Source organism: Oncorhynchus masou, chromosome 15, assembly GCF_036934945.1.
Source record: "Oncorhynchus masou masou isolate Uvic2021 chromosome 15, UVic_Omas_1.1, whole genome shotgun sequence".
Lineage (NCBI taxonomy): Eukaryota > Metazoa > Chordata > Actinopteri > Salmoniformes > Salmonidae > Oncorhynchus > Oncorhynchus masou.
In genome coordinates, this window is record NC_088226.1 from 29752039 (window position 1) to 29770648 (window position 18610).

Here is an 18610-nt window from a genome sequence, read left to right on the forward strand (position 1 = left end):
TTACAACTGCGACCTGGCCAAGATAAAGCAAAGCAGTGCTTTGGGGACAAAGATCGTACTTTTTGGAGAAATGTCCTCTGGTCTGATGAAACAAAAATAGAACTGTTTGGCCATAATGACCTTCGTTACAAGCCGATGAACACCATCCCAACCTGACCTCAATCCTATAGAATATTTTTGGGCAGAACTGAAAAAGCGTGTGCGAGCAAGGAGGCCTACAAACCTGACTCAGTTACACCAGCTCTGTCAGGGGCAATGGGCCAAAATTCACCCAACTTATTGTGGGAAGCTTGTGGAAGGCTACCTGAAACGTTTGACCCAAGTTAAACAATTTAAAGGCAATGCTACCAAATATTAATTAAGTGTATGTAAACTTCTGACCCACTGGGAATGTGATGAAATAAATAAAAGCTGAAATAAATCATTCTCTCTCCTATTATTCTTACATTTCACATTCTTAAAATAAAGTGGTGATCCTAACTCACCTAAAACAGGGAATTTTTACTAGGATTAAATGTCAGGAATTGTGAAAAACTGAGTTTAAATGTATTTGGCTAAGGTGTATAAACTTCTGACTTCAACTGTAGCTGACAACATCTTAACTGTAGCTAATTTGTATTCATTATTTCAGGAAAATAAACTCACAACAAGATCATTATTTACAAGTTAACGGTGAGCTAATTACAGAAAACAGCTTACGGTTGTTAGTGTGACGAAACAAACGCATGGCATTCTACCGGAGAATGTTTGATCTTGGATACTGTCTTGTTGGCCTGTTATATCCTAATTTCACTTTGGTGCAGGTCCTGTTGTTCTTCACATTACTGTCTCTGGTAAACACACACAATATAAAATCAAAGTTCTTTTGTCAAATGCACAGGACACAGAAGGTGTAAACGATACAGTGAAATTGTTTCTTGCATAGTGGATTCTTTTGTTTAGACATGTAGCTAGCTAGCTAAACAATGAACCATAATCCCAAGTCATAACGTTATTACCATGCATGGATCTACAGGTAGCTAAAGCTAACACAACGAGGTTCAATGTTAGCTAGCTAGCTTTACCTTGCAATGAAAATGACTTTCTGACTAAATTAGAAATGTATAGCATCTGAAAATGTAGCTAGCTTGACTCAATCAGACAAACCCACAAACACCTGACCAGGAAAAGGGTTTGTCTTAGTTATATAGGTTATCTATAAGCTACACATACGCACAACAAGGCACATTTAAGCTGTTCTGGGGGCTCGTGGTGACCTAATTAAGACACTTTATTTGTACCTTTTATTTAAGTAGGGAGTCATGCTTAGACCTGCATAAACACGTCAATAAACAACAATCTACATACATGCATACATCAATTACACAATACATGAAAAGCAAAACACAATCATATGAAACAAACACATTATTCAGTAAAAAGACACTCTAACAACTGCCAGAATTGCACTAGAGGCACCAACTCCACCAACGTTATGGAATTTTGGAAATCATTCCACATGAGGCGCCAAAAAACAAAAAGCAGATTTACCTAACTCGGTCGAGATTGAATGGAGTCCAGATCTGGTAACTTATACATCTGAAGGTTAACAATGAGGTATGGTAGAAATGTATGTGCTTTGTAGACATTAAGTGTGCAACGCATCAATACACTAGTCTTCAAAGAGGGCCAGCCTACTTTCTGATAGGTTCAGTACACATCATTGCATTTTCTATCGCCCGTAATAAAGTGCAATGCGTTGTGATAAACTGCATCCTATGGCTTCAATACAGTGGCAGCTGCATTTATATAGACGGTATCGCCATCGTCAATAACCAGAAGGAATGTTGACTGAATTATTTGTTTTCTGCTATTTAACGAAAGACAAGACCGTGTCCTAATAGAATATTCATAGGTGGGGGCACGATTAATGAGGGTACCATCCAAAGTATGTATGCATAAATCATCAGATATATTTTTACGTGATTTGGAAGATAACATATATTTGGTTTTACCTGCATTAAGTACCAATTTCAGTTCAAAGGCTTTCGACAGGTCAATAAAAAGGGCCACACAGTGTTTTATTTTTTATCCAAACAATTAAGAACATAATTTAAAACCAAAGAAGTAGCAGAAATGGTTATATTAACTGGTCTGAAACCTGACAGGTGTGCATTTAGTGTATATTTCGTAGTTAACAAATGAGTATTTACCAAGGATGCTATCATCTTTGCAAGGCAAGACAGTTTGGAAATGATGCGATTTAATTATCTAGGTCACATGGGTCATCACCTTTCTGAAGGTGGGAATATATATATTTGCAGACCCAAGGGATGGTAATCTGAAATAATTGTAAGGTAAAAAAATCTGTGTTAAACATTCTGAGATCAGAGGAGCAGAAAGCTGAAGCAAGAAATTATCAAGTAAATCAGCCCCAGTGGATTTTTTTTTTACATCCAACTGTCACAAGGCGTCTAGCACATCACAAGTAGAAAGTTGTTGAAATTAAAACAAATATTCACTAAAGGCTGGGAGAGGGGCAGGCAGTCAACTGGACCTGTAACTTAAAGTAAAACTCCACCCCAAAACTATCTTCAGGTATTTGTTTCATTAGTCCCATTGTTGATATAGTCCCAAAATATGTTGCATGTCAGCAATCTAATTTTCAAGATACTGTATGTAACTTTCAAAATACATCTGCACAGCAGGTATGAACGTGTGTTCCAAGATGGCATAGTAGCCGGACATCTGTTTTGTCTTGTCCCATCCCATGTATATATAGTTTTTTCCGTATATATTTCGTATATATTTTTTATATTTTTAATCTCAATTTCCATCTACGGAACATACTCTCCTGTAACCCACCTCACCCAATGTGGTACGGATCTGCTATTTTTTTATACTTTAGAACCGGAACCCTCATCATAAGTTAGCCAGCTAACTAGCCACTAGCTAGTAGTCAGTTAGCCACTGCTAGCGGTCATCACTGTTAACTCGGACATCAGCCAACCTCAGCCCGGTCAATTCATACCAGTCTGCACAGCGAGATATCAACCCAGAGCAAATCGGGCAGATTTTTCTCTGCCACATCTCCAAGCTCTGAACCTTTACACCGGATCATCGCAGATAGCTGGCTGCTATCCGAGTGACTACTCACGGCTAACGTCTCTGTCCCGAAGCAAGCACCAGTTAGCCTGGAGCTAGCCTCGAGCTAGGCCCATCTCCCGGCTAGCCAAAGAGAGCCAATTCCTGGGCTACGATACCTCTTTTGCCAATTGGCCTGAACCCTTTACTGCTGACACGGAGCCCCGCCGATCCATCACGACTGGTCTGCCAACGTAACCAGCCAAGGGGGTTTCAACAGGCTCTTCTGTTGTGCTCCTGCCTGCTAGCTGTCTGAATCGCCGTGTCTCCAGCTTGCCTAGCTTCTCAGGCCTTTCTAATCAACCTGGCCCGGGTATCCTGGAAGGATATTTACCTCATCCCATCAGTAGAGTATGCCTGGTTGCTCTTTAAAAGTGCTTTCCTCGCCATCTTAAATAGGCATGCTCCATTAAAAAAAATGTAGAACTAAGTACAGATATGGTTCACCCCAGACTTGACCGTCCTTGACCAGCACAAAATCATCCTGTGGCGTTCTGCATTAGTATCAAATAGCCCCCGCGATATGAAACTTTCAGGGAAGTCAGGAACCAATATACTCCGTCAGTTAGGAAAGCTTAGGCTAGCTTTTTCAAACAGAAATTTGCATCCTGCAGCACTAATTCCAAAAAGTTTTGGGACACTGTAAAGTTCATGGAGAATAAGTGCACCTCCTCCCAGCTGCCCACTGCACTGAGGATAGGAAACAATAAATCTACGATAATCAATCATTTCAATAAGCATTTTTCTACGCCTGGCCATGCTTTCCACCTGGCTACCCCTACAGGGGCCAACATCTCAGCACCCCCACAGCAACTTGCCCAAGCCACCCCCCCCCCACCCTCACTTCTCCTTCACCCACATCCAGACAGCTGATGTTCTGAAAGAGCTGCAAAATAAATCAGCTGGGCTAGACAATCTGGATCCTTTCTTTCTAAAATGATCCACCAATATTGTTGCAACCCCTTTTACTAGCCTATTCAACCTCTCTTTCATATCATCTGAGATCCCCAAAGATTTGAAAGCTGCTCCCGGTCATCCTCCTCTTCAAAGTGGGACACACTCTAGACCCAAACTGTTATAGACCTACATCCATTATGCCCTGCCTTTCTAAAATCTTTGAAAGCTAAGTTAACAAACAGATCACCAACCATTTCAAATCCCACCTTACCTTCTCCACTATGCAATCTACTTCTCAGATAGAGTTCAGTGTGTCAAATCAGAGGGCCTGTTGTCCGGACCTCTGGCAGTCTCTATGGGGGTGGCATAGGGTTCAATTCTCGTGCCGACTCCTTTCTCTGTATATATCAATGATTTCGCTCTTGCTGCTGGTGATTCTCTGATCCACCCATACGCAGATGACACCATTCTGTATACAAACATCTGGCCCTTCTTTGGACAAACCACCAACAGAGCTTCAACACCATACAGCACTCCTTCCGTGGCTTGACTTAGAATATGTGGACAACTACAAATACCTAGGTGTCTGGTTAGACTGTAAACTCTCCTTCCAGACTCACATTATTAAGAATCTCCAATCCAAAATTAAATCTAGAATCAGCTTCCTATTTCGGAACAAAGCCTCCTTCACTCACGCTGCCAAACATATCCTCGTAGAACTGACTATCCTACCGATCCTTGACTTCGGCAATGTCATTTACAAAATAGCCTCCAACACTCTACTCAGCAAACTGGATGTAGTCTATCACAGTGCCATCTATTTTGTCCCATATACTACCCTCCACTGCGACCTGTATGCTCTCATCAGCTGGCCCTCGCTCCAGGTCATCAATTAAGTCTTTGCTAGGTATAGCCCCACCTTATCTCAGGTTACTGGTCACCATAGCAACACCCACCCATAGCATGCACTCCAGCAAGTATATTTAACTGGTCATCCCAAACTACAACATTTTCAGACAAGATAGAACTGCCAAAGGGGGCGGTGTTGCAATCTACTGCAAAGATAGCCTACAGAGTTCTGTCCTACTATCCAGGTCTGTACCCAAACAATTTGAACTTCTACTTTTAAAAATCCACCTCTCTAAAAACAAGTCTCTCACCGTTGCCGCCTGCTATAGACCAACCTCTGCCCCCAGCTGTGCTCTTGACACCATATGTGAACTGATTGCCCCCCATCTATCTTCAGAGCTCGTGCTGCTAGGCGACCTAAACTGGAACATGCTTAACACCCCAGCCATCCTACAATGTAAGCTTGATGCCCTCAATCTCACACAAATTATCAATGAACCTACCAGGTACCTTCCCAAAGCCTTAAACACGGGCACCCTCATAGAGATCATCCTAACCAACTTGCCCTCTAAATACACCTCTGCTGTCTTCAACCAAGATCTCAGCGATCACTGCCTCATTGCCTGCATCCGTAATGGGTCAGCGGTCAAACGACCTCCACTCATCACTGTCAAATGCTCCCTGAAACACTTCAGCGAGCAGGCCTTTCTAATCGACCTGGCCGGGTTATCCTGGAAGGATATTGACCTCATCCCGTCAGTAGAGGATGCCTGGATATTGTTTTTAAATGCCTTCCTAACCATCTTAAATAAACATGCCCCATTCAAGAAATTTAGAAACAGGAACAGATATAGCCCTTGGTTCTCCCCAGACCTGACTGCCCTTAACCAACACAAAAACATCCTATGGCGTTCTGCATTAGCATCGAATAGCCCCCGTGATATGCAGCTGTTCAGGGAAGCTAGAAACCATTATACACAGGCAGTTAGAAAAGCCAAGGCTAGCTTTTTCAAGCAGAAATTTGCTTCCTGCAACACTAACTCAAACAAGTTCTGGGACACTGTAAAGTCCATGGAGAATAAGAACACCTCCTCCCAGCTGCCCACTGCACTGAAGATAGGAAACACTGTCAACACTGATAAATCCACCATAATTGAGAATTTCAACAAGCATTTTTCTACGGCTGGCCATGCTTTCCATCTGGCTACTCCTACCCCGGTCAACAGCACTGCACCCCCCACAGCAACTCGCCCCAGCCTTCCCCATTTCTCCTTCTCCCAAATCCGTTCAGCTGATATTCTGAAAGAGCTGCAAAATCTGGACCCCTACAAATCAGCCGGGCTAGACAATCTGGACCCTTTCTTTCTAAAACTTTCTGCCGAAATTGTTGCCACCCCTATTACTAGCCTGTTCAACCTCTCTTTCGTGTCGTCTGAGATTACCAAAGATTGGAAAGCTACTGCGGTCATCCCCATCTTCAAAGGGGGGGACACTCTTGACCCAGACTGCAACAGACCTATATCTATCCTACCAAGGTCTTCGAAAGCCAAGTCAACAAACAGATTACCGACCATTTCGAATCTCACCATACCTTCTCTGCTATGCAATCTGGTTTCAGAGCTGGTCATGGGTGCACCTCAGCCACGCTCAAGGTCATAAACGATATCTTAACCGCTATCAATAAGAAACATTACTGTGCAGCCGTATTCATTGATCTGGCCAAGGCTTTCGACTCTGTCAATCACCACATCCTCATCGGCAGACTCGACAGCCTTGGTTTCTCAAATGATTGCCTCGTCTGGTTCACCAACTACTTCTCTGATAGAGTTCAGTGTGTCAAATGGGAGCGTCTGCTGTCCGGACCTCTGGCAGTCTCTATGGGGGTGCCACAGGGTTAAATTCTTGGACCGACTCTCTTCTCTGTATACATCAATGAGGTCGCTCTTGCTGCTGGTGAGTCTCTGATCCACCTCTACGCAGACGACACCATTCTGTATACTTCTGGCCCTTCTTTGGACACTGTGTTAACAACCCTCCAGGCAAGCTTCAATGCCATACAACTCTCCTTCCGTGGCCTCCAAATGCTCTTAAATACAAGTAAAACTAAATGCATGCTCTTCAACCGATCGCTACCTGCACCTGCCCGCCTGTCCAACATCACTACTCTGGACCGCTCTGACTTAGAATACGTGGACAACTACAATTACTTAGGTGTCTGGTTAGACTGTAAACTCTCCTTCCAGACCCATATCAAACATCTCCAATCCAAAGTTAAATCTAGAATTGGCTTCCTATTTCGCAACAAAGCATCCTTCACTCATGCTGCCAAACATACCCGTAAAACTGACCATCCTACCAATCCTCGACTTTGGTGATGTCATTTACAAAATAGCCTCCAATACCCTATTCAACAAATTGGATGCAGTCTATCACAGTGCAATCCGTTTTGTGCAATCCAAAGTGCAATCCAAAGCCCCATATACTACCCACCATTGCGACCTGTACGCTCTCGTTGGCTGGCCCTCGCTTCATACTCGTCGCCAAACCCACTGGCTCCATGTCATCTACAAGACCCTGCTATGTAAAGTCCCCCCTTATCTCAGCTCGCTGGTCACCATAGCATCTCCCACCTGTAGCACACGCTCCAGCAGGTACATCTCTCTAGTCACCCCCAAAACCAATTCTTTCTTTGGCCGCCTCTCCTTCCAGTTCTCTGCTGCCAATGACTGGAACGAACTACAAAAATCTCTGAAACTGGAAACACTTATCTCCCTCACTAGCTTTAAGCACCAACTGTCAGAGAAGCTCACAGATTACTGCACCTGTACATAGCCCACCTATAATTTAGCCCAAACAACTACCTCTTTCCCTACTGTATTTTATTTATTTATTTTGCTCCTTTGCACCCCATTATTTTTATTTCTACTTTGAACATTCTTCCACTGCAAATCTACCATTCCATTGTTTTACTTGCTATATTGTATTTACTTTGCCACCATGGCCTTTTTTTGCCTTTATCTCCCTTATCTCACCTCATTTGCTCACATCGTATATAGACTTGTTTATACTGTATTATTGCCTGTATGTTTGTTTTACTCCATGTGTAACTCTGTGTCGTTGTATGTGTCGAACTGCTTTGCTTTATCTTGGCCAGGTCGCAATTGTAAATGAGAACTTGTTCTCAACTTGCCTACCTTGTTAAATAAAGGTGAAATAAATAAATAAATAAAAATAAATCCCCAATGCCAACACTTACTTTGGCCGCCTTTCCTTACAGTTTTTTCTTGACTGGAACAAATTGCAAAATTCACTAAAGCTGGAGCCTTATATATCCCTCTCTAACTTTAAGCATCAGCTGTCAAAGCAGCTTACTGATCACTGTACCTGTACACAGCCAATCTGTAAATAGCACACCCAACTACCTCATCCCTTTATTATTACTTACCCTCTACAAATTGGTGAATTCACCTTCTGACATCCAGTGGAACAGCCACTTTACAATAGTGCATCTAAATCATTAAGGGGGGGGGGGGGGTGAGAAGGATTACTTATCCTATCCTAGGTATTCCTTGAAGAGGTGGGGTTTCAGGTGTCTCCGGAAGGTGGTGATTGACTCCGCTGTCCTGGCGTCGTGAGGGAGTTTGTTCCACCATTGGGGGCCAGAGCAGCGAACAGTTTTGACTGGGCTGAGCGGGAACTGTACTTCCTCAATGGTAGGGAGGCGAGCAGGCCAGAGGTGGATGAACGCAGTGCCCTTGCTTGGGTGTAGGGCCTGATCAGAGCCTGGAGGTACTGCGGTGCCGTTCCCCTCACAGCTCCGTAGGCAAGCACCATGGTCTTGTAGCGGATGCGAGCTTCAACTGGAAGCCAGTGGAGAGAGCGGAGGAGCGGGGTGACGTGAGAGAACTTGGGAAGGTTGAACACCAGACGGGCTGCGGCGTTCTGGATGAGTTGTAGGGGTTTAATGGCACAGGCAGGAGCCCAGCCAACAGCGAGTTGCAGTAATCCAGACGGGAGATGACAAGTGCCTGGATTAGGACCTGCGCCGCTTCCTGTGTGAGGCAGGGTCGTACTCTGCGGATGTTGTAGAGCATGAACCTACAGGAACGGGCCACCGCCATGATGTTGGTTGAGAACGACAGGGTGTTGTCCAGGATCACGCCAAGGTTCTTAGCGCTCTGGGAGGAGGACACAATGGAGTTGTCAACCGTGATGGCGAGATCATGGAACGGGCAGTCCTTCCCGGGAGGAAGAGCAGCTCCGTCTTGCCGAGGTTCAGCTTGAGGTGGTGATCCGTCATCCACACTGATATGTCTGCCAGACATGCAGAGATGCGATTCGCCACCTGGTCATCAGAAGGGGAAAGGAGAAGATTAATTGTGTGTCGTCTGCATAGCAATGATAGGAGAGACCATGTGAGGTTATGACAGAGCCAAGTGACTTGGTGTATAGCGAGAATAGGAGAGGGCCTAGAACAGAGCCCTGGGGGACACCAGTGGTGAGAGCGCGTGGCGAGGAGACAGATTCTCGCCACGCCACCTGGTAGGGAGCGACCTGTCAGGTAGGACGCAATCCAAGCGTGGGCCGCGCCGGAGATGCCCAACTCGGAGAGGGTGGAGAGGAGGATCTGATGGTTCACAGTATCGAAGGCAGCCGATAGGTCTAGAAGGATGAGAGCAGAGGAGAGAGAGTTAGCTTTAGCAGTGCGGAGCGCCTCCGTGATGCAGAGAAGAGCAGTCTCAGTTGAATGACTAGTCTTGAAACCTGACTGATTTGGATCAAGAAGGTCATTCTGAGAGAGATAGCGGGAGAGCTGGCCAAGGACGGCACGTTCAAGAGTTTTGGAGAGAAAAGAAAGAAGGGATACTGGTCTGTAGTTGTTGACATCGGAGGGATCGAGTGTAGGTTTTTCAGAAGGGGTGCAACTCTCGCTCTCTTGAAGACGGAAGGGACGTAGCCAGCGGTCAGGGATGAGTTGATGAGCGAGGTGAGGTAAGGGAGAAGGTCCCGGAAATGGTCTGGAGGAGAGAGGAGGGGATAGGGTCAAGCGGGCAGGTTGTTGGGCGGCCGGCCGTCACAAGAAGCGAGATTTCATCTGGAGAGAGGGGAGAAAGAGGTCAGAGCACAGGGTAGGGCAGTGTGAGCAGAACCAGCGGTGTCGTTTGACTTAGCAAACGAGGATCGGATGTCGTCGACCTTCTTTTCAAAATGGTTGACGAAGTCATCTGCAGAGAGGGAGGAGGGGGGGGGGGGGAGGATTCAGGAGGGAGGAGAAGGTGGCAAAGAGCTTCCTAGGGTTAGAGGCAGATGCTTGGAATTTAGAGTGGTAGAAAGTGGCTTTAGCAGCAGAGACAGAGGAGGAAAATGTAGAGAGGAGGGAGTGAAAGGATGCCAGGTCCGCAGGGAGGCGAGTTTTCCTCCATTTCCGCTCGGCTGCCCGGAGCTCTGTTCTGTGAGCTCGCAATGAGTCATCGAGCCACGGAGCGGGAGGGGAGGACCGAGCCGGCCTGGAGGATAGGGGACATAGAGAGTCAAAGGATGCAGAAAGGGAAGAGAGGAGGGTTGAGGAGGCAGAATCAGGAGAAAGGTTGGAGAAGGTATGAGCAGAGGGAAGAGATGATAGGATGGAAGAGGAAAGAGTAGCGGGGGGAGAGAGAGCGAAGGTTGGGACGGCGCGATACCATCCGAGTAGGGGCAGTGTGGGAAGTGTTGGATGAGAGCGAGAGGGAAAAGGATACAAGGTAGTGGTCGGAGACTTGGAGGGAGTTGCAGTGAGGTTAGTGGAAGAACAGCATCTAGTAAAGATGAGGTCGAGCGTATTGCCTGCCTTGTGAGTAGGGGGAAGGTGAGAGGGTGAGGTCAAAAGAGGAGAGGAGTGGAAAGAAGGAGGCAGAGAGGAATGAGTCAAAGGTAGACGTGGGGAGGTTAAAGTCGCCCAGGACTGTGAGAGGTGAGCCGTCCTCAGGAAAGGAGCTTATCAAGGCATCAAGCTCATTGATGAACTCTCCGAGGGAACCTGGAGGGCGATAAATGATAAGAATGTTAAGCTTGAAAGGGCTGGTAACTGTGACAGCATGGAATTCAAAGGAGGCGATAGATAGATGGGTAAGGGGAGAGAGAGAGAATGACCACTTGGGAGAGATGAGGATCCCGGTGCCACCACCCCGCTGACCAGAAGCTCTCGGGGTGTGCGAGAACACGTGGGCGGACGAAGAGAGAGCAGTAGGAGTAGCAGTGTTATCTGTGGTGATCCATGTTTCCGTCAGTGCCAGGAAGTCGAGGGACTGGAGGGAGGCATAGGCTGAGATGAACTCTGCCTTGTTGGCCGCAGATCGGCAGTTCCAGAGGCTACCGGAGACCAGGAACTCCACGTGGGTCGTGCGCGCTGGGACCACCAGATTAGGGTGGCCGCGGCCACGCGGTGTGGAGCGTTTGTATGGTCTGCGGACCGAAGTGTAGATGCGGCCGCTCGCTCCAACATTATTATTATACATTATTCAATGTTATAGCCTTTAAAACAAGTGTATAGGATTATTTTATCAGAGTTATTGTTTTCTGGGTCACTGTTTATTTTTTTATTTTCTTGGCCAGGTTGAGGTTGTAAATGAGAACTTGTTCTTAACTTGACTACCTGGTTAAATAAAAGGTGAAATATATATTTTTTAATGATGAAAGTGAGATGAGCTCTCATTTTTATGTCTCTGTGTCCAGTCTGAAGGAAGTTGGAGGTATCCAGTCCTTGCGCTAACGCTAGTTAGCATTGGCTCTTGAAACTACCTATAACTTCCTTCCTACTGGACACCCATATACATGGATGAACTTCTTCCTCTCTGTCACGGATGCCATGGTTGCCTTTAGTTTGAAGATGTAATTCAGAGACAGGTGTTCTCTGTGTTCTCTTTTCAACTACCTCCGCATATTTGCAATTAAATGCAAACATTTTCTCCATCTCTGATTCCACTAGGAATTCCATTGATTTTAAAACTCGGTTATCCAGAAAGTGGAGAGCAATAGCAATACTTTTGCAGTACTTAAAAAAGCTGCGTTAGAAAGATTACCTATACATACTGAGCAGTTTATGTTGTTGACAGAAGCCTGCTAAATGGCAGACCAATTTGAACTCATCTCCCGGCATGTCCAGCCCAATCATGGCTAGCGGGAAGGTTCCTGTCTTTTTTCGTGGCTTAACCTAGGCTAGTAATTTAACCATTTTATTCTTATTTACAGATGGCGTACACGTTTGATGGCATTTCTGCCCAAATAAATGTTTACGGACAAATGCCACTCATGTGAAGTAGTGACATGCAACTTATGTGTAGTTTCCTGAAACTAGTCGCATATGGAAACAAGGTTAAGGTAAGGCACAACCTTTTGTCATTAGTCACGCTTCCCGAACAAACAACCGTTGCCCGAAACTGTGACAGCAACTCCGGACAATTTTAAGCAAACATCTGATAAGGTTGGTTCCCTGTTCAAGCGTACGTAGTGATAAGAACCCGAGGATAGAAGGCCATTTCATGACTTCAAGCAAAGGTGTCTGACATCAAACAGGAACGGAAGCTAAAATGGGCACCTCAGTGATTCAGCAAATCGGCTTCATTCTGGGTGTGTTGGGCCAGTTTTTCATATCTGCTGCTACAGCCATGGATATGTGGGGTTTACAGGACCGGTCCTTCTCAGTCATAACAAGTGTTTACACTTACTCTGGACTCTGGAAATCATGTGTAGAAAACTCATCTGGAATGACCCAATGCAGGCCTTATTTTACCATACTAGGGCTGCCAGGTAAGGTTTGCTTTATTGACTTGTAAGAAATTAAACATGATGTTTCTTTGATATACATTTAGCAAATATAAATGCCAATGGATGGTCAGCACTGTTAACTTGATCTCGATCGAGCTTTGTATGTCGAGTGCCTCAAGGGTGTGACTCTAGATAAGATATGGTATTTGTTTCTATTAGTTGATATTAATAAGTAGTATAAAACAAACTTTTTTTTCTTTCTTTGAGCATGTCTAATCTAGTTTCTTCAGCAACGTTTAATCTTTAAAATTGTGTGTTAAAGGCGGGAAGTGAGATTATCTTCCATATAGTTTAGACAGTGGGTCATTTTAATGTGAGTAGAGTCTAGGGCCATGATCAATAAAAGGTAACGTTGTTTTTGTCTCAAAAGTTATATTGATTTAAACATGTTTAATAGAGCAGTTAAGTCTTTAAATAATTGGTTAAATTCAAGAACAGGAAGTGAGATTATCTTCCAGGCACAAAATATAGTTAAATGGCCCATGAAAACAGGAGTACTATAGAGCCCTAATCAATAAAACAATTTTTGTCATTTGGATGTACATTTGAAAATGAATGTAGTTTTAGTTTTTTTAATGTTGGAAAATCTATGATCTAAATTAAATACCACAGTACTTTGGTAGATACGTATGATACACACAATCACAGGTCATGACTTACGTTTCAAAGTAAGACTTTTATCTGACGTCTGGTTTTGTTTGACCCGTAGTTATGCTCCAAGCTGTGCGGGCACTGATGATAGTTGGGATAGTTCTGGGAGCCATCGGCTGTCTGATCGCCATCTTTGCCCTCAAGAGTCTGAAGATGGGAAATATGGAGGACAATGTCAAGGCTACCATGACACTGACCTCTGGGGTCATGTTTCTGCTTGCAGGTGAGGTGATGTCTTTTGCTAAAGTTTTGGTGATGTTCCTGCTCGCATGTGAATCCTTTCTTGACACCACACTCCAAAAAGCAAATCTTGCAGGCTCTGGTTTTGTTTCATCTTGATTATTGTCCAGTTATGTGGTCGAGTGCTACAAGGAATGACCTAGACTGCAGCTGGCCCAGAACAGAGCAGCACGTCTTCATTTTATTCAGAGGGCTAATATAAATATTATGCATGCCAGTCTCTCTTGGCTAAGAGTTGAGGAGAGTGACTGCCTCACTTTTTATAAGAATCATGGTGTTGACATTTCTAAATGGTTTGCATAGCCCACTTACAAATTGCTCTGTCACACACACTTACCCCACCAGTCATGCCACTAGGGGTCTTTTCACGGTCCCCAAATCCAAAACAAAGTCAGGAAAGTATACAGTGTTATTTTGAGCCATTATTTTATTGAACACCCTTCAATCTCATGTTGCTCAAATGAACAGCAAACCTGGTTTCAAAAAAAAAGATTAAGCAACACCTGACACCTCCCCCCTATTTGAAGTTTGTGTGTATTGTGGTTAACCGTGTGGTGTTGGGTTGAGCGTGCAGAAATGGGCACAGAGACGATGAGGTTCCAGTCAGAAAACAGAACTTCATTAGGCAACAAAAATAAACATGACACCAAAATAACTTAGGGTTGGCTTGGTCCTTCTCCTCATGTATGGCTCCGTGCCTCCAAGAGCTTTGTTCTCCTCTGTAGGTTCACTCCTTGCCTCTCTCTTTGTCCTCCTCACGGTGTGCCATGGTGCCCCCTTTATGTGGCCTGCATGGCTGGTTGTCACTCTCCACTAATAACCTCTACTTGGTGCCATCTTCACCTGTCTTTTGGTTCGGGGGACCAGCCATTCCCTAATGGCAGCGTTTTGTTTTCTTCTTGGGGCTTCACGTTTCCCCGCCCAATTCGATAGCCCAGGTACTCCACCTTGGCGTAGCCCAGCTTGCGCTTGTGGGGGTTTGCATTAGGCCCCGACTCCCTTAGCGCATCCACCACCGCCTGTAACCTACAGAGATGGGACTCCCAACTGTCACTGTGCACAATTATATCATCCAAATAAGTCACAGCGTACTCATGGTGTGGGCGCAGGACGCGGTCTATGAGTCGCTGGAAGGTTGTTGGGGCCCCGTGGAGACCGAAAGGAAGACACCGGTAGTGGTATAGCCCCCTCCTATCAAGTGGGGCAGCAGCTGGTCCCAGTTCCTCCCGTCTCTCTCGATTACCCTCCCCATGTCCCTCCTCCACAGTGCCTGGAAGAGAGGGCAATCTCTACAGAGGATAATTGGCACAGGCAAGTTAGGAACAGCCCCGATGTGCATCTGGCACTCCCCCCTCCCCCTTGGGGTGGTTATCTGCACTGGCACGGTCGGGTACCACTTTGTGTCTCTGTGTACAGGACACTGTGTACAGGACACAGGACACTGTCATATCTTCATCCCCCGGTTCGTCTTCCCGCTCTCTTGTTAGCCACTGCGGTTGGGCCAGGGTCACCATGCTGCCGGAGTCCAGCAAAGCACTGGTGTCGATGCCATTGATTTGTACTGGAACCATTGGAGGAGCCGTCTCGGTGTGCGCCCAACGGGAGGTGACATAACTAGCCATCCGGGTTACCTTGGAGCTGGGGGATGCGGAGGGCATGGACTCCTCCTGGCCGGGGCAGCTCCACGCGAGGTCTTGCAGCACTCATAGCGGCGCCTCTGATCTAGGTCTAGCAGTGGACGTCGTCATCGGTTCAGGTCGCCCTCCTGCTTCTTGGCCTTGGCTAGTTCTGTCCGAGCCCCCTTCAGTCCTTCGCCTCTCTCTGTACTTTTCTGCCCCCCCCCCCCCCCCTGCGTGCACTCTTTCCACCCAGGCCCCTTTCAGCAGATCCTGGATGTTTTGGTCAGGAATTCCTCCAGGTTCTGCAGGCTCTCCGCCGCCTTCATCTCGTAGTGGAGGGCCCAAAGATACCGATCCAGGACAACCTTATCGATTATTGAGAGGGCCAGTACTTCGGTCAGTAGCGAGCCCTTGGTAAGGCACACCAGGTCGCTCATCTGAGCGTGGGGAGAGATAGTGGAGTCAAAGGCCCAGTTATGGACCAATTCATAACAGCTCAGGATCTCGTGCTTGAGTCCCTCATAATTTGCCTTCTGATCTGCGTACAAGTCAAAGTAGGCCTTCTGGGCCTTCCCGGCGAGGTAGGGTGCTAAAAGGCTGACCTACTTGGGCTTGGGCCTTCCCTCTGCACCGTCATCCCGAAAGTGCACAAATACGTCTCCACATCATTTTCCTCCATTAGCTTGACCAAGAACTGATTTAGGAAAGACTCCTAAGCCCTCTCAGCCTTCAACTGGGCTACCTCCGCTACCAGTCTGAGGTTTTGCTGCTCGTCTAGCGCTTGCTCCTGGCGAGCCTGTTGCGTCTGCTGGCTGAGGATAAACTGAACCAATAGTTCCTCCATGGTAATCTCCGTACGCTCGACCCCACGGCACCCAAAGCTACTGTATTCTCCACCATATGTGGTCAACGTGGGGTGTTGGGTTGAGCGTGCAGAGATGGACACAGAGGCAGTGAAGTTCTAGTCAGAAAACATGACTTTACAAAAAATAAACAAAACACCAAAACAGCTTATTGTTGGCTGGGTCCTTCTCATGTTCAGCTCCATGCCTCTGGGAGCTTCGTTCCCGTCTGTAGGCTCACACCTTGCCTCTCTCTTTGTCCACCGGTTATGTGGCCTGCACAGCTGGTTGGCACTCTCCAGCCAATGTTCTCCCAGCAAAGTTTAGCCGACGTCACGGCACGTACCTCCCCTCTCTCACCAACCACCAGGGTAGACCTCACGGGATACCACAGTATGTATTGATATGTAGGCTACATGTGCCTTTTTTAAATGTATGTAGTTCTGTCCTTGACCTATTCTTGTCTATGAATGTTCTGTCATGTGTGGTAAACCGTGGGGTGTTGGGTTGAGCGTGCAGAGATTGACACAGAGACAGGGGGGCTTTAGTCCGCAAAAACAACTTTACTAAGACTGAAAATAAATATACCAAAGAAATAACTCGGTCATCCTTCTCTCTCTTAACTGGTGTCCGTCTCTCTCCCTTCTCCCTCTCGGTGTGCCATCGTGCTCCTTTTATTTAGCCTCCGCGGCTGGTTGGCACTTTCCTCTAATTACCTCCACTTAGCTGTCCGTGTCGGGGTGCCCAGCTCCCGTATTCCCAGCAGAGGGAGCCAACGTCGCCTCACGTACCTCCCCTCTATTACCATCCCCCGGTGTAGACCTCCTGGGATACCACACATGTTTTATGTGGACTGTTGGAAGAGTAGTTGGCTCTTTTGCAAACAGCTAACCAAATACCAAAATACCATCTTATGGATTGTATTGTGGTATTGTTTTGATTATGTTTTGTTAGTGATGTTTTGATATGGATGTTCATAACTGTCAAGCCAAATCATTCGGATTCATTTTGGGTTTAAAGTAAAATAAAAATGTCTGTGATCTGAAAGTGACAATTGACACATTTTCTTCTTCTTCCTAACCAAAATGTAAAGATAATTTTCCTTCTCCTAGGTGTCTGTGGCATTGCTGGAGTGTCTGTCTTTGCCAACCTAATCGTGTCCAGCTTCCGGTTCACCACCTATGCAGACAGTGGATATGGAGGAGAAGGAGTACTGGGAGGACTTGGAGGATCTCTCACTCCCAGGTACAATAACTGCAACATGAGAAGGATTCACTTCTCCCAAATGGCACCCTATCCTTTAGAGTCTGGTCAAAAGTAGTGCACTATGTAGGGAATAGTGTCATTTAGGAGGCTGCTTTGGTGTATAAACTGGAATCAATCATAATGTCAAGTCCTTTTTAGTGTGTCAGTGTATCATTTCTGTTTTTCAGGTACACCTTTGGCACCGCCCTCTTCGTGGGGTGGATAGGCGGGGCTGTGTTGGTCATAGGAGGAGTTATGATGTGTATTGCCTTCAGAGGGATGATTCCATCAAAGGAGAAGCGACAAGGGTAAATTCCATTTTATCCACCAGAAAATTAGAGTTCTAAGCTAGAACCATGCTCTTCATCCTCTTTCTTATTCTTACTCACAAATATGAATAATAATTATACATTTTTTGAATAATTTCATTTTCTTTCTGTCCTCAGTTATGGGGTGGCCTACAAAGCTGCGTCCCAACACACAACAGTGTACAAGGATGACGCGAAACCCAGACTCGCCTATGACGAGTCTTTCAGAGCCCAGATTATGAATGGAAGACACTCCAACCAGCAATATGTGTGAATAATATAATATTATGTACTAGTTAGAGGTTTTCTGAAACTAAACCATACTATTTTGATATTTCAATGACAATCCCGTGCAGCTCTAAGGGGCTTAGAAGATTGCATAGAGGGTTGCTATGAAGGAAAACCTTTTTCAGGTTTGATTAGTTAATTTTGTACTTGGATCTCTCTTATATTTTGGGCTCCTGAGTGGCGCAGTGGTCTAAGGCACTGCAACTGAGTGCTAGAGGCATCACTACATGCCCTGGTTCGATTCCAGGCTGTATCACAACCGGCCATGATTTGGAGTCCCCCAGAGCAGCGCACAATTGGCCCAGCGTCGTCCAGGATAGGGTTTGGCCATCATTGTAAATAAGAATTTGTTCTTAACAGACTTGCCTAGTCAATATGAATTTATTCTGTGTTTTGGGATTTGTTATTCTGCATTTAAGGGGATGCATATTGAAAGTAAACAGAATTTCAAAATACTATACTTGTCTTTTTATACTCTTATGCATCATTAAATATACAGACAAAATGCTGATAAACAACACATTTTCTTATGTTAATGATTTATTTGGAGAAATATATTATTAATGTATGAATGCATTTGCATAAAATAACCCACAAACAATGACTCTGGAACTGTACAAGCTAGAAACACAAAACCAACTTTCACATGTGCATGCTACCTTTTATTAACTATACACATTTGCATAAATTAGCATCATATAATTCACCAACAGTAATTCTTGAACAGTTCAAGCTAGAGACACCA

The 18610-nt window shown here is 45.5% G+C and overlaps 1 protein-coding gene across 1 annotated transcript; it reads left to right on the top strand.

Moving 5' to 3' along the window:
• The first annotated feature begins 12434 nt into the window (after nt 1–12434).
• On the top strand, nt 12435–17851 carry LOC135556837 (claudin-18-like). Its single transcript, XM_064990274.1, has 5 exons — nt 12435–12654; nt 13382–13546; nt 17137–17269; nt 17458–17577; nt 17716–17851. Exons 1-5 carry the CDS (start codon nt 12435–12437, stop codon nt 17849–17851), a joined length of 774 nt encoding a protein of 257 aa, XP_064846346.1.
• The last annotated feature ends 759 nt before the right edge of the window (nt 17852–18610 follow it).